This window comes from Rhineura floridana, chromosome 8 (genome assembly GCF_030035675.1).
Source record: "Rhineura floridana isolate rRhiFlo1 chromosome 8, rRhiFlo1.hap2, whole genome shotgun sequence".
NCBI classification, from domain to species: Eukaryota; Metazoa; Chordata; class Lepidosauria; order Squamata; family Rhineuridae; genus Rhineura; species Rhineura floridana.
The window spans coordinates 582,301-596,543 of NC_084487.1; the positions used below are offsets into that span (position 1 = coordinate 582,301).

At 52.0% G+C, this 14,243-nt stretch overlaps 1 protein-coding gene across 1 annotated transcript in view; it reads left to right on the top strand.

The window, feature by feature from the left end:
* The window catches only part of SND1 (staphylococcal nuclease and tudor domain containing 1), a 318,600-nt gene that overhangs the window by 15,463 nt on the left and 288,894 nt on the right, over positions 1-14,243 (top strand). The window contains exons 4-9 of the mRNA XM_061637944.1: positions 1,253-1,331; positions 6,390-6,550; positions 6,750-6,841; positions 7,677-7,835; positions 9,086-9,192; positions 12,325-12,415. Of these exons, the coding sequence (XP_061493928.1) occupies positions 1,253-1,331; positions 6,390-6,550; positions 6,750-6,841; positions 7,677-7,835; positions 9,086-9,192; positions 12,325-12,415 (689 nt within the window). The remainder of the gene's footprint in view (positions 1-1,252; positions 1,332-6,389; positions 6,551-6,749; positions 6,842-7,676; positions 7,836-9,085; positions 9,193-12,324; positions 12,416-14,243) is intronic.

Here is a 14,243-nt window from a genome sequence, read left to right on the forward strand (position 1 = left end):
ACTGCACGCCCCCTGCACCCCAGCCGAGGGTCATAGCTTTTACCCAGCCTTTGCCACTGTGCGTGGCCAGCGTGCTGCCAGTGCTTCAGGTGCCACAGCGAATCGTGGCTCACAGCACCTGGAGTTAGTCTGTCTATCATACTGCCTGAGCTGGATGCTGGTCATAAATCTCCAGAGGTCTGTTTGGTGACTGTGCTGCTGTCAGTTCACGTGGTCCTTTGCAGTTACCTTTTCACTTGTTCCCTGTCACATTATGCCATGTTGGTCTCTCTTAGTGCTACCTTGTGACAGCCCGTGATTTAGTTGGATGGATGGATGCTTCCTAATGAACGTCAGCATTTAAATAGATTAATGTGAAAACTGCTGCCTGGTCGGATCTCAGCAGCTTCCTCTCTTCTGGCTGGAATGTGCTGCTGATTGTGGTGTGAGAGGCAGACCCCGGATGGACAGCACGTGGGGGTGTGTGCACGTGTGGAGGGGACGGTCACGAGGCAGGGCAGTGCTAGAGGGTTTCAAGCATGCCCCTCCAGCCCTCACAGAGCCTTTTATTTCTGGTCTTGGGCTAACCCTGAGGGACTTCTGACTTCCCTGAGCCTGCCTCCTCCTCTGGCCATCTCCTTCACCCTCACCCTGTCTTTCTGTAGCTGCCTGTGATGTTGCTTTGGGCAAAGGCCCTGCCTCTCTGTGGTGAGGATGCGTGGCTGAACCCTGCGTTGGGGGGGGTCTGCCTGCACAGCCATTGCACCTGCAGAGGGGCTCTGCTGCCTCATCCACTTGGCGTGCCAGCCAGTGCTCAGTTGTGTCTGCGGGCACATCGAGGGCAGCTGTGGTGGTGCTGGCACTGGCCTCTCCACGCAGTGTTGGTGTAGCTCCCTTCAGGCACTTGAGTTGTTGGTGGGGGAGCAATCCTTGTGCCAGCCTGCTGCACTTTTAACGTGAGAGTAGCCGCAGAGGCCATGCTCCTTTGAGTACGTAGGAGGCAGAACAAGCTGGGCAACTGTGCCTCCAGTCGTGGCAGGGCTCCTTCCGTACTGTGGTGAGGTGCACTTCAAGAGTCCCCTGCCTTTCCTTTCTCCCGCCCTTCCCAGCACCAGCAGCTGCGTTGTGGCAGGCCTGGCCTTGTGGTGGAGCCCTGAGTCTCTGCCTGTCTTTGTCTCTGCTCTGGGCAGCCCAGGCTAGACCGACTTGACACTTGCTATCATGGCATCCTGATCTGTGCCCTCCTCTTCACTTTCCTTTCTTTCCTTTCCAGACACTGCAGGGGAGAACATCGCAGAGTCGCTCGTGACAGAAGGGCTGGCCAGTCGTCGGGAAGGGATGCGGGGCAATAAGTGAGTCTGCTTCTGATGTGTGTGGATCTGAACTTGCACTTTCGACTTGCCTCTGGGCTGGATGACAAGTTTCCCTTGGCAAACTCTGTGACGACAGACTCGTTGAGGCTGGGGGCAAGTCTTCCAGAGACAGCTCTCTGTCTGGGTTTCTGCAGAGCTGTGCCTCTTTACTTAAAAACAAACGAAATGGTCTTGTGGCACTTCAGACTAACAAATTTATTATGGCAGAAGCTTTTTGTGGACTAGACTAGGCTTTAAGGGTAGGCCTCTTGTGTGTTGCTGCCCCTCAGGAAACCTCTGTAGTTTTTCTTTGCTTTGCTGTGGTTGCAAAACTTCAAATGCATTCTTTGCACTTTGGCATTCTGTTTCTGTTTCTGATAGTGCTGTTCTAAATTCCAGTTTGTGTTCTGGGCCCTAAATGGCTTTGCCCAAAGGACCTGACGTTGGGCTTTTGGTGACTCTGCAGCTGCCGTACATCCAAGGTTTGGGGTGGTGGCGGCAGCTTTATTCCCTTTGAGGAGGGATGGGTTGTGTTCCCCACCAAGGAGGACAGCAGCTGTCTCAAGGTGGGGCCTGCAGTGAAGATGGTGTTGCTCTGTCTTGTGCCAGCATTCTTCAATATGCATTTTGCCACTAATAAAGGCTTTAATGGGAATCCTGTTGGACTGCATCTCCTAGCACGGTGGTTGTGAAACAGCAGCCATGGTAGCTTCTGGAACAGGTTCAGAGAAGGGCAACAAGGATGATCAGGGGACTGGAAACAAAGCCCTATGAGGAGAGACTGAAAGAACTGGACATAGTTAGCCTGGAGAAGAGAAGACTGAGGGGAGATAGGATAGCAAGTACATGAAAGGTTGTCACACAGAGGAGGGCCGGGTTCTCTTCTCGATCGTCCCAGAGTGCAGGACACGGAATAATGGGCTCAAGCTGGAGGAAGCCAGATTTCGACTGGACATCAGGAAAAACTTCCTAACTGTTAGAGCCATACAACAATAGAACCAATTACTTAGAGAGGTAGTGGGCTCTCCAACACTGGAGGCATTGAAGAGGCAGCTGCACAGCCATCTGCCGGGAATGCTTTGATTTGGACTCCTGCATTGAGCAGGGGGTTCTCCTTGATGGCCTTATAGGCCCCTTCCAACTCTACTATTCTGTGATTCTATGGTATAGCAGGAGGCAAAGGCAGACCTCCCTTCAGGCCTGGGTGCTGCCTTGTGCCAGGCCGCAGGGAGAGTGGGGAGTGCCATAGAGCAGCCCTGATAGATCTGCTGATGGGTTTGTAGGCCTTGGAAGAGCACCAGAGTATTCTCTGGAGATCCAAGAAGCGTGGCTTGCTCAACTTTCTGTCAGATAATTTCTTCCAATGCCTTGTCTCTCCTTGCTCATGTTGTGCCTGAGCAGGAAATGAATATTGAAGGCAATGTACTTGCCACGTCAGCCCAGGTCAGTGGAAACCCTTGGACTGCCTGGCAGGCAGCTATCTTGCCCCTCAAGTAGTTGGCTTGATGGTGCCAGCCGTCATCCCTGGAATGCACACAGCGGATGGTGGTGGCAAGTGCAGCAAGCTGAACCTTTGATATTTGGCCAGTGCTGAAATACTCACTGCCTCCTGCCTGGATTTATCATTACTACATTATTAGTCATGAAGCAAGAGAGCCAGTGTGGTGTAGTGGTTAAGGTGTTGGACTACGACCTGGGAGACCAGGGTTCGAATCCCCACATAGCCATGAAGCGCACTGGGTGACCTTGGGCCAGTCACTGCCTCTCAGCCTCTTGAAAACCCTTTTCATAGGGTCGCCATAAGTCAGAATTGACTTGAAGGCAGTCCATTTCCATTTAGTGATGAAGCACTACATAGCTGGAAACGCCTGCAGCATTTCACCCCAAAGCAGGAGGGTGAAAAGTTACTGGCCTACCGAAAATCTGCTTGGCCACCCTTGGCATGGAATGTCCACACTGAGCCTTGCGCCAGGCCCATTTGGCTTGCTCAGTCTTTGAACAAGGGCAACAGAAGGGTTTTTGTGTCCGGTGATACGGTAAGAAGGGTTGGAGGCCACGTCTTTTGTGTGCAGGAGAGTCTCTGGCAGGTTCAGTCCTGTTGTTGCTGTGAGTTCTTGCAACCAGGTTGGGGTGTCCAGTGCCAAAACTGGATCTGTGAGCATCCCAGACTGCAAGCCTGATCCGGGGGGTGGGGGAGGAGGAGTGTGGAATGCATCTTGACTGTCACCTTCCTGGGCAGACGAACGCCCCTCTCCCCACATGATTTGTATATCTGTGTTATCAGGACTGAGTTTCAGTTTATTAGCATTCTTCCAGTCTCACTGATCTCGGGCACTGATTCAGCACATCTGCTGAAGCACATGATTTTTTAATTGATTAAAAAGGTCTCTCCTGCTTTTCATTTACAGAGCTTTCCAAAGCGGATGACACTATAAAAACCAAATAATACTCAAAGATCCAGCTCATCAGTAACATAACTCCCCAATAGCCAAGGCATCAGGCGCCAGTGTTAGTGGTCAGGGAAAGCTTGGGTAAAGGTGTTTGTCGTTAGTTGACAGCAGAAATGCCCCATAGTTGGTCTCCCCCCCACCCAGGCCATTTCAACAGGTAGAACATTCCACATGGTGGGTGTTGTCATGCCCTAGTGCCACCCAACAGGCACTAAGTGCATCCCCAGGACCCAATTCCCAACCCAGGGCAATTGATCCTGGCACACTATCTCCCCCTTGCCAAGGTTGAGTAAACCAACACCAACCCTGCAAGACGCTCCTTGTCCTGGAGCCCTAAGCGACCCCAAAACATGGTAGTCAGTGGTCAGTGGCCAAGGTACCAGGTTCAGAGCCAAATTTCCCCTCCTGCAAAGAACACACATGGGTAAATAAGAAGTGGCTTTGTTGAATAAAATAGTGCACAATTAATAGCAGCAAAACTATTCCTTGAAACCCATACCCAAACAAGGGCTTAGGTAAAACATACAGGAGAGTTCAGACACAAACCACAAGACCAAAACTAACTAGCCTATTCTACTTACTTTGAAGAGGTAGTTGTTGCAAGTCTCACTTCTCCCCAGAGAGGCATAAGTTGGGTAGTGAAAGGCAGTGGAACCCCACTCAGGTAACCACCCGTCTAGACGGAACCCAGGGGAACAAAGGCTACAGGTTTCACCCCCTATAGTTAAGGAAAAGCTCCTAGCAACAGACCATCCTGTCTTAGCCAATCAGGGAGCTTTCTCATGAGGTAATGCTTCTCGAGGCTTCTAACAGGCCCATCCTCTCCTCCGTTCCCAGGCCTGCTTGACCTTGGTACCAGGCTCTCATCAGCGCTCTGTACTGTGAAGCCGACCACCTGTCTGGTTGATCCTTGCCCCTCATGGCTCATCATGAGCTGTAAAGAGAGACTGGGCGAAGGGATCAAGGCGGTGGTGAATGCATCCTTGCAAGAGGGTGCAATGCCATCAGCCCTCAAGGAAGCGGTAATAAAGCCCATCTTAAAAAAAACCGTCCTTGGATCCCCAAGAGTTAAACAACTTTCGCCCAGTCTCTAATTTACCATTCTTGGGCAAGGTGATTGAGAGGGTGGTGGCTGCGCAATTACAGACACACTTGGAGGAAACGGATTATTTAGATCCATTCCAATCGGGTTTTCGGACTGGTCATGGTACGGAAACAGCGTTGGTCTCTCTGGTAGATGATATGCGGAGGGCATTGGATAGGGGTGAATACACCTTCCTTGTCCTCCTGGACCTCTCAGCGGCTTTCGATACCGTTGACCATGGTATCCTTTTAAACCGCCTAGAGGGATTAGGAATAGGAGGCACTGTCTTGCAGTGGTTCCGTTCCTATCTCTCGGACAGGCAGCAATGGGTGGCATTGGGAGATGAGGTTTCAGACCCTTGGCCTCTTCATTGTGGAGTGCCACAGGGTTCTATCCTCTCTCCCATGCTATTCAACATCTATGTGAAACCGCTGAGAGCAATCATCAGGAGTTTTGGGTTGCAGTGCCATCAGTACGCAGATGACACTCAGCTCTATCTCTCCTTTAAGTCCTCACCGGAGTTGGCTGTGAATACCATGTCCAAGTGCCTAGAATCCGTAAGTGGATGGATGGGAGAGAATAGCCTGAAGCTGAACCCCGACAAGACTGAGGTATTACTTGTGGGAGATAAAAGGAAGTTAGGAATTACTGACCTGATGCTTGATGGGGTAAGTTTACCCCTGAAGGACCAGGTCCGCAGTCTTGGGGTCATACTTGACTCCCAGCTGTCCATGGAGGCTCAGATTACAGCAGTGAGCCGGGCAGCTTGGTATCAATTACATCTGATACAGAGACTGCGTCCCTATCTTCCTGTTCACCTGCTCCCTCAGGTGATACATGCCCTGGTCTCCTCTCGCTTAGACTACTGCAATGCGCTCTACGTGGGGTTACCCTTGAAAACGGTCTGGAAATTACAGCTGGTACAGAACGCGGCGGCACGCTTGATTACGCATAGCCGTCGCTGGGATCATATCACCCCAGTGTTATTAGATCTTCACTGGCTACCAGTTGTCTACCGGGCCCAGTTCAAGGTGTTGGTGTTGACCTTTAAAACCCTATACGGTTTCGGCCCAGTATATCTGAGGAACGCCTCCAGAATCACCGATTGTGCCGCCTGACAAGATCAGCCTCGCAAGACCTTCTCTCGGTCCCACCGGTGAGAACAGCTAGGCTGGTACGGACCAGAGAGAGGGCCTTCTCTGTTGTGGCCCCCACCCTCTGGAACTCTCTCCCTTTTGATCTCAGACAGGCTCCCTCCCTGTCCAGCTATCGCCGAGCCTTGAAGACCTGGCTGTTCAGGCAGGCCTACAAGATTGGGACAGATTAATTTATGTTCTGAATTAATGAATGGTTTTTTAGCTTAAAATTGGATTATGTTGATCTGTATGGATTGTTTTTATCCTTGTTGTTCGTCGCCTAGAGTGTCCCTAACCCGGACAGATCGGCGGCTGAAAAATAAAATGTATTATCATTATTATTCCCCATGTGTTACTCTCACCTAACGGAAGAAGTTTCTCACCCTAGCCCTGAACAGAATAGATTGGCTGAGCTGGAGGAACAGGCCAGGATTGCCAAGAAGGGGATGTGGAGTGATGGGACTGGTTCACACACCATCCGAGACCTCAAATACACCATTGAGAATCCCCGCCACTTTGTGGACTCCATTCACCAGAAGCCTGTGAATGGTGAGTCCTTGGCTGTGGCAGCAGTGGGGTTGAGGTGGGGTGGAACGGGGGGCTGCTAATTGGGTCTGGTAGCAGAGCTCTGAGAGGAAAGGGCTGCTGTTGCTGGTGCACTGCATGTGGTGGAGTTGGTGGCTGCCTTTCTCGTGGTTCTGGCTTACGTCAAGCGATTAGCCCTGTGGAAACTGCTTCTCTTCCTCAGCCATCATCGAACACGTCCGGGACGGCAGTGTGGTCCGAGCTCTGCTTCTTCCCGACAACTACCTGGTCACAGTCATGCTTTCGGGAATCAAGGTGAGTTTCCCAGGAGGAGCACAGCATCATGGTCTCTTGACGCAGATGGTTGTCTCTTGGGTTTGTGACTCCCATTGTAGTGTGACGCAGTCAGGAGGCAGACGCCTGTTTTCCCCTGGGCCCCTCTCTGACGGATGCCTTTGTGTCTGGGGCCATGGCGTCCAGGCTCCCTTCCCCATTCGTGACAGGCCTGCTAGTTCTGCTGAAGCAAAGCGGAAGGTAAGGGCATGGGGGGGTGGGGGCACAGTGGCAGCATTGAGGGGGAGCTGCGAGGTCCTGCCAAAGGGGAGGACTGGGTGCAGCATGAGCCCACAGGCTGCACCTTTGCTTGCTGCCCTCTGAGGGGCAGTCTCAGGACCAAGGGCAGGCATATGTGTTTCACCCCCAAATGTCTTCTCCCACGTTCAGTTTGCCTCGTGCATTCTGTGAACGGGCTCATTTGTTGTGTGAGTCAATAGTCAACCAAAGGTTGTTAAAAGTGTGACTGGCCTGCTCTTAAATCTGCCAGCACTCTTAATGCAGAAGGGACATCCACCCGCCGGCCAGCCTGTCGGTGCCTCTTCTCTCTCCCTCATAACTTCTGGGGCTCCTCTTGGGCAACTGACTCCCTCCTTCCCTCCCACGGTTCCTCTTCGCAGAGTGATCTGTCTCCCTTCCCCACCAGTGCTTCTGCCCCACATCTTCCGTGGGTGGAAGGGGGCTATTGGTCCTGCTGTAAGCCAGAGAGGAGCCACCAGGAGGAAGGGGAGATGCTGCCAGAGGGGAGGTTCTCCTTCCGGCCACTGCCTGCCAGAGTGTGGCCTGCCCTGACTTGGCTAGTTCTTCTGACCCCCAGTGCCCCACATTCAAGCGGGAAGCGGACGGCACAGAAACTCCGGAGCCATTTGCAGCAGAAGCCAAGTTCTTCACGGAGTCCCGGCTGCTGCAGCGGGATGTGCAGATAGTCCTGGAAAGCTGCCACAACCAGAATATCCTGGGCACCATCCTCCATCCGGCAAGTGGCTGTGGTGGTGGGGAGGAGGGTGCGTGCCTTGGGGGGGGCAGATAGGGGCCTGTGACAGGTTTGAAGGGGGTGTGGGGAGGAGAGCATCTTGGCTACTTAGTGCTCCTCTTCCTCCTCAGGAACTTTATTGGGTTTTATAAGCAAAAGCTGGGAAGCCGTGCGCAGGGAGGGGTGGATGCTTTTTTTTTTTGATGTACACCGCCCAGAGAGCTATTGCTAGTCGGGCGGTATATAAGTTTAATTAATAAATAAATAAATAAATAAATAAATAAATAAATAAATAAATAAATAAATAAATAAATAAATAAATAAATGCTGATGGGTGCAGTTCAGGTCTTGCTGGCTTGGTTGCCATTGGCGGGGTGGGGGTTAAAGTGGTCGTGGAAAAGGTGTGGGAGAGGTGGGGCACATGTTTAGAGAGGGGTTGGAGGCAGTCCAGAGTTGCAGACCCACAGCCCTTGTGGGGTGGGGTACTTGGGTGCCTTTCCTGGCGCACAGTTGAACAGCTCCTCCCTAGAGGTGTGGGCACATGGCACAAACACCTTACCTTTCTTGGACACCATTTAGAGATTGTTGCCACTGAGTGGGATACACGTTGCTGAAAAGTAATGAAGTGAATAAACCGGCTGTGTGTCCCCACCCCCCACCCCCGCTGGTGCCGCGGGCCGGCCCAGCCCTTTGGCTTCACCACTCCTCTCTGCCTCCGACTGGGACCCTCGGCCCCCCCGCCCTTTATGGAATGCCGATGGCTCTGTGGGAGCCCGGTGACTTCGACTTGGCTTACTCCGCCAAGGGCTGTGTGAGTCTGGGGGTGCCCTCTGCATATGTGTAATATGTCATTCTTGGTGTCTATTGTACTGAGGGACCCTGTCCTCACACACGCATGCCAGTTGGGGGGCGAATGCGCAAGTGGGGAGCAGGAGGAGGAGGCTGTCTGGTTCTGGGAGATGGGTTTTCCCCATGAGAAACAGTGGATTGTGGCCGGGCTGCCTGGAGGAAGTCTAGCTGCATGTTTCTCATGGGGGGGAGCTGCCTTCTTCCTGGCCAGTGGAGGCTGTGGGGTTCTATGGGGCAAGGGTGGTCCGTTCTCTCTCTCTCTCTCTCTCTCCCCCTCTCTGGGGTGTTCATTGGGCTGAATGATGTGTGTGTATGTGTGTGAGTGGGGGCAAGAATTGGGCTGGCAGGAGTTGGTAGCCATCTGACTTGCTTTCTTGCCTCCCCATCCGCCTGTCTGTCTCCAGAACGGGAACATCACAGAACTGCTCCTGAAGGAAGGGTTTGCGCGCTGCGTTGACTGGTCCATTGCTGTTTACACCCGAGGAGCTGAGAAGCTGCGAGCTGCTGAAAGGTAGCTCTTGCCTGCCACCTGCGCTTCCCTCCTTCTGCTGCTGCTGGTGCTTTCCCTGAGCACCCTCCTGTTCTGCTTAACAGAGAATACAGTAGGGCCCCACTCATACGGCAGGTTAGGTTCCAGACCCCTGCTGAAACGTGGATCTGCTGTAGCGCGGGGGTCTGGAAACTAACCCGCTGATCGCGCTGGAGTAGAAGATCTTCTCCTCCTCCGGCAGGATCAGCTGTAGCGCAGGGGTCTGATCGCCCCCGAGGAGGAGGAGATCAGCTGTAGCGCGCTACCGCTGATCTTCCCCTCCTCTGGCAAGGTCAGCTGGAGTGTGGGGAGCTCCAGCTCCAGCTGATCGCTCTGCTGGTGCCGTATTAGCAGAACGCCAAAAAGCGGGGCGCCAAGAAATGGGGCCCTACTGTACTTGGGAAGGGAAAGTCTTTTTAAGGAGGGCTGCAAAGGTCAGTCTATTTAATGTGCCAGATTAAACACTTTTTCATTGAGAGAACCATTGTAATTAGGCCACAGCTAAAAATTGTAGACAATACCTATTCAGTGCTCATGAAGGCTTTGGGTGACGGTGCTGTCCTGAAACGCCACCCCTTCTGGCTTGCAAGTGGGAGGGAGGGGAGCCTCTTCTGAGATGGTGCCTGTGGTAATATTTATTTAAACCTTTTTTTGAAAAGGGCGTTGTTTTCCCCCTCACAACTGCTTTTTATTTCTCTGCCGACTTTGTTTATTTATTAAATTTATATCCCACCCTTCCTCCCAGTAGGAGGGCTACTTAGTTGACTAGGATTACACTAATCTGCCGGCTCTCCTTTCTCAAAAGTAGGTAGGAGCTGGTCTGTGGAAGGCTTTAAAGGGTCATAGCAGCATCCTGAATAGAGCCCAGAAGCACACTGGAAACTGCAGTTTACCAAGAGACCGAAAGAACTGGGCCTGTTTAGCCTGGAGAAGAGATGCCTGAGGGGAGATATGATAACACTACAAGTACTTGAAAGGTTGCCACGCAGAGGAGGGCCGGGATCTCTTCTTGATTGTCCCAGAGTGCAGGACACAGAATAATGGGCTCAAGTTGGAGGAAGCCAGGTTTCCACTGTACTTCCTAACTGTCAGAGCAGTACGACAATGGGACCGATGACCTAGGGAGGTGGTGGGCTCTCCAACACTGGAGACCTTCAAGAGGCAGCTGGACGGACACCTGTCCGGGATGCTTTAATTTGGATTCTTGCACTGAGCAGGGGGTTGGACTGGATGGCCTTACAGGCCCCTTCCACCTCCTGGATTCTAAGTCAGACCATTGGTCCATCTAGTTCAGCCTTGTCTACACTGACTGGCAGCAGTTTTCAGGCAGGCAACACACTCCCATCCTGACCCAGAGATGCTGCTGGGGCTGAGGCTGGAGCCTTTTTCAGAACCGCTTGTGCAGACTGCTTTCAAGAGTAGTTTTTAGTGTTTGCTACTCTGGGCTCCTTCTGGGAGGAAGGGCGGGATATCAGTTTAATAATAAATAAATAAAATAAAGAGAGAAGCTGCAGTACTTTGTACTAGTGGTTGCCTTTGTCGGAATTTCTCTCTGTTGAGATGCGTAGCAGAGTTGCATAGCGCTGCGGAACGGAGAGTACTGAGCAAGCTTAGTGTGTGTGTGTTTGAATCTTTGCTAAGATTCTACCTTCCCTGCAAATTAGTCAGACAGAGACTTTAAGCTTTAAAATAAGAAACAACTACTTTATTCTGGAAGTACATGCTTGATAGGAAAGAGTTCTATATCTAGCTAACTAGCTATGCTGGAGCAATGAGCACTGGTCCCAGTACTCTCCCTCATGCTGGATGAGAGGAGAGACAAAGAGAAGATGTCTGTTCCCCTCTCCAGAGAAAAAGAACACTGAGAGACGCGGGAAGGAACTGGGATCAAACATCCTGTTGCTTATCAGTCCAGCAGGAAGGGAAGAGACGGCAGGATCAAAGGGCTAGGTATAGCCTAGCAACCAAGAGGTCTCCTCTCTAGCTACCCTTATTAACCCCATGCAGCCTCAACCCACCAAGTTGGAATTGAACCTCATACATTCCAACAGCCTTTGGGCCGTCTTGATGAGCAGCCCAGGAAGAGCACATGACACATGTGGAAGTCAACCCTTAAAGTTCCTGGCTGGTGTGCATCACAGTGGCAGGAGATGTCCGTCTTTTTCCAGAGAAGGCTCAGCAGTCCGTGAGCAGCTGCAAAGGGTTCCTAGCTGAAAGCTTTGCTCAAAAGCAGCGCTTGGCACCCCAGATGGTGCACCTGATCTGACAGAGCCAATTGCTGCCCTGTGGATAACAGGCAGCGCTGGAGTGCAGGCATGTCCATTCATTCACTCATCGATCAGTTTATTTGCATATTGCTTTTTGGCCAAGGCCCCCAAAGTGGTAAATGGAATAATACAGAAGAAAATACAATAAAACTACAGTAAATAGACATTCAAAGGAAGAAAACAATAAATCAATGAAAACGCAGAAGAACCCCCCCCCCCCCCGGCACACCATAAACCACACTTCATACATTCATGGCTTGGATTTGTGTTCTGGCCCCAAGTACAGCATCCACTCACAAGGAAGAGCCCACACAATAAGCTTCCCTGTACAGCTGCAGCTGTGGCAGAGTTCTTGCAGGAGTTCCCCAGGGCTGGGCCGACCAGCTCAACCTTCTGGCTCCCCAACAGACTGCAGTTCTCCTGGTGCAGAAACAGGAAGTGCAGTAAAGGAGGCCAGGGAGGGAAAGTTGATGTTCACCTCTGAGCCAGTACCAGCCTCTGTTGTGGCTGGAATCGGGTGAAGGCCATGGATATCTATCCACTTCGCCACGGCCTCCAGATAACAGTCCCATATGCTTGTTCAAAATAAATAAAAATAAAATAAAATTGCCCAGTTCTCCCATGAAGGAAGGAGTCCAGCGGTCAAAGTGCAGTCCCTTCACCTGCCATGACCAATAGGGCAAGAAGAGGGTACCTCTGTCTCCAGAGCGTTCCACCTTTTGTAGAGAATTCTTGCATTCTGCATCTCCGTGTGTGGAGGAGGCAGGAAGAGTGCAGGCCTGGTGCAGAGTGGGAAGCAGCCTCTGTTACAACACTGTCGCTTCCCTGCTTTCCTGTCTGTTGCCAGACATGCCAAAGAGCGCAAGCTGAGGATCTGGAGAGACTACGTGGCCCCAACAGCCAACCTGGACCAGAAGGACAAACAGTTTGTGGCCAAGGTAAGTGAGGCCTGTGTAGCAGGGAGATGGCTGGCCCTGGGGGTGAGGAGCCCCCAACAGTGCTACAGTGGGCTGGCCGCCACTCTTGGCCATGCAGGGCAGCAGAGCTGGAGGCTTGTGCAGAGTCAGCCTGGTGCCGCTTCTGTTGCTTGTTACGTGGCCAGGACTCCTGTGCATTCTCCTCCTGCCTTGGCCTGGACTGATTTGAGAGCACAGGAGATGCGCCAGGGGATCCTACCTGCGCATGGACGAGCAAGCGCATGTTCAGGCAGTCAGGGAGCCACAAGCTGCCCAGTGACTACAAGTGAACAGCATGTGATCAGTCCTCTTCCTTTGCCCGGTCAGCCGGCAGCTGCTTTGCCTAGTGTCAGATGGTCTTGATTGCCTTCGTTACCACCGTAGGAATAGATTGACCTGTTTCACATGTGTGGGTAGGGACATATTTCTGCGCAGATGTAACCTACTTTTAATGGGAAGTAAGTGTACTTTGCTGTCTGTGGGAAAGTCACACCAGCATCTATGACACTGTATAGTGTGTGTGGTTCATACTAACATTTTTTAAAAATACCACTCCAGTAAAAAAAACAGGTCAAAATCCCTGCATGGCTGCAGCAGATGTCCACTCTGTGCTGGGGCTGTGCTGACTTGACCTGCCTGGTTAAGGAGATAAAGGTGGCCTTGGGAGGTCTCTCTCCCTCTCTCTCCCTCCCTCTCCCTCTCTCTCCCTCTCTCTCCCTCTCTCTCCCTCTCCCTCCCTCCCTCTCTCTCCCTCCCCCCTCCCTCCCTCTCTCTCCCTCCCCCCTCCCTCCCTCCCTCCCTCCCTCTCTCTTCCCCCCCCTCTCTCTCCCTCTCTCTGAAGGAAGGGATTGTGAGCTCTGGGAAGCAGCAGGCAAGGCAGCTGGTAGCATACGCTTCCTCTGCTCACCTCTCTCCTAAGCGCTGCAGTGCCTGCCCTTCGGTGCAAGCCCCTGCTGGGCTTGGGAAGGGGGAGGTGTTGCTGCCCTCCATGCCTGGAGCTTGAGCAAGCCTCCCCTCACAGCAGGGCTGAGCCCAGGTGGGGGAAGAGGAGAGATTAAAGTATTTCAACACTTAACCTCACCATGAAGCTCACTGGGTGGCCTTGGGCCAGTTGCTGCCTGTCAGCCTTACCTGCCTCACTGGGTTGTTGTGATTATAAAATGAGGAGGGGAGAATCACACACACCACCTGGAGTTCCTTGGAGGAAGGGGGGATATCAATGTAAGAAATAAAATAATTTTTTTGTTTCCGTGATAAATTGTGCTCAGGGCAGTTTACAATATAAAAAGATAAGCAAGAAAAATTATAATGCAATCCTAATAACGGAAGCAATAGGCAAAGAGCAGTGGGACGGCATCAGAATAAGATGGATCTGACTGAAAATGGCCCACCAGGGGAAAAAGGATCTTGTGAGCCTGTTCAAAAGTGGGGGGTGATAGGGAAAAGGGACACCAAAAAGGGCCTTAAAAAGCGGATGCAGATCTCTTGGCAGGTTTATATAGAATCATAGAATAACAGTTGGAAGGGGCCTTGTAGGCCATCGAGTCCTACCCTCTGGAGCAGCAGAGAACAAATCTGTACCCTCCTCTATGTGAGCAAAGCATTTCCTGAGATAGCCTAATCACTGTAACTAGCACCTCAGAATGTGCCTGGAAACCAAAATGGAAGCCAGTGGTCCTGGGCTAACAGGGATTGTCTTGTTGGCCCCAGGCAAAAGTCTAGTTGCAGCGTACTATGTTTTGGGGCTGTTTGCAAGGTTAGCCCTGTGCAGAGTGCATTGCATTTATCCAACCTGGAAGTGACCTGGGTG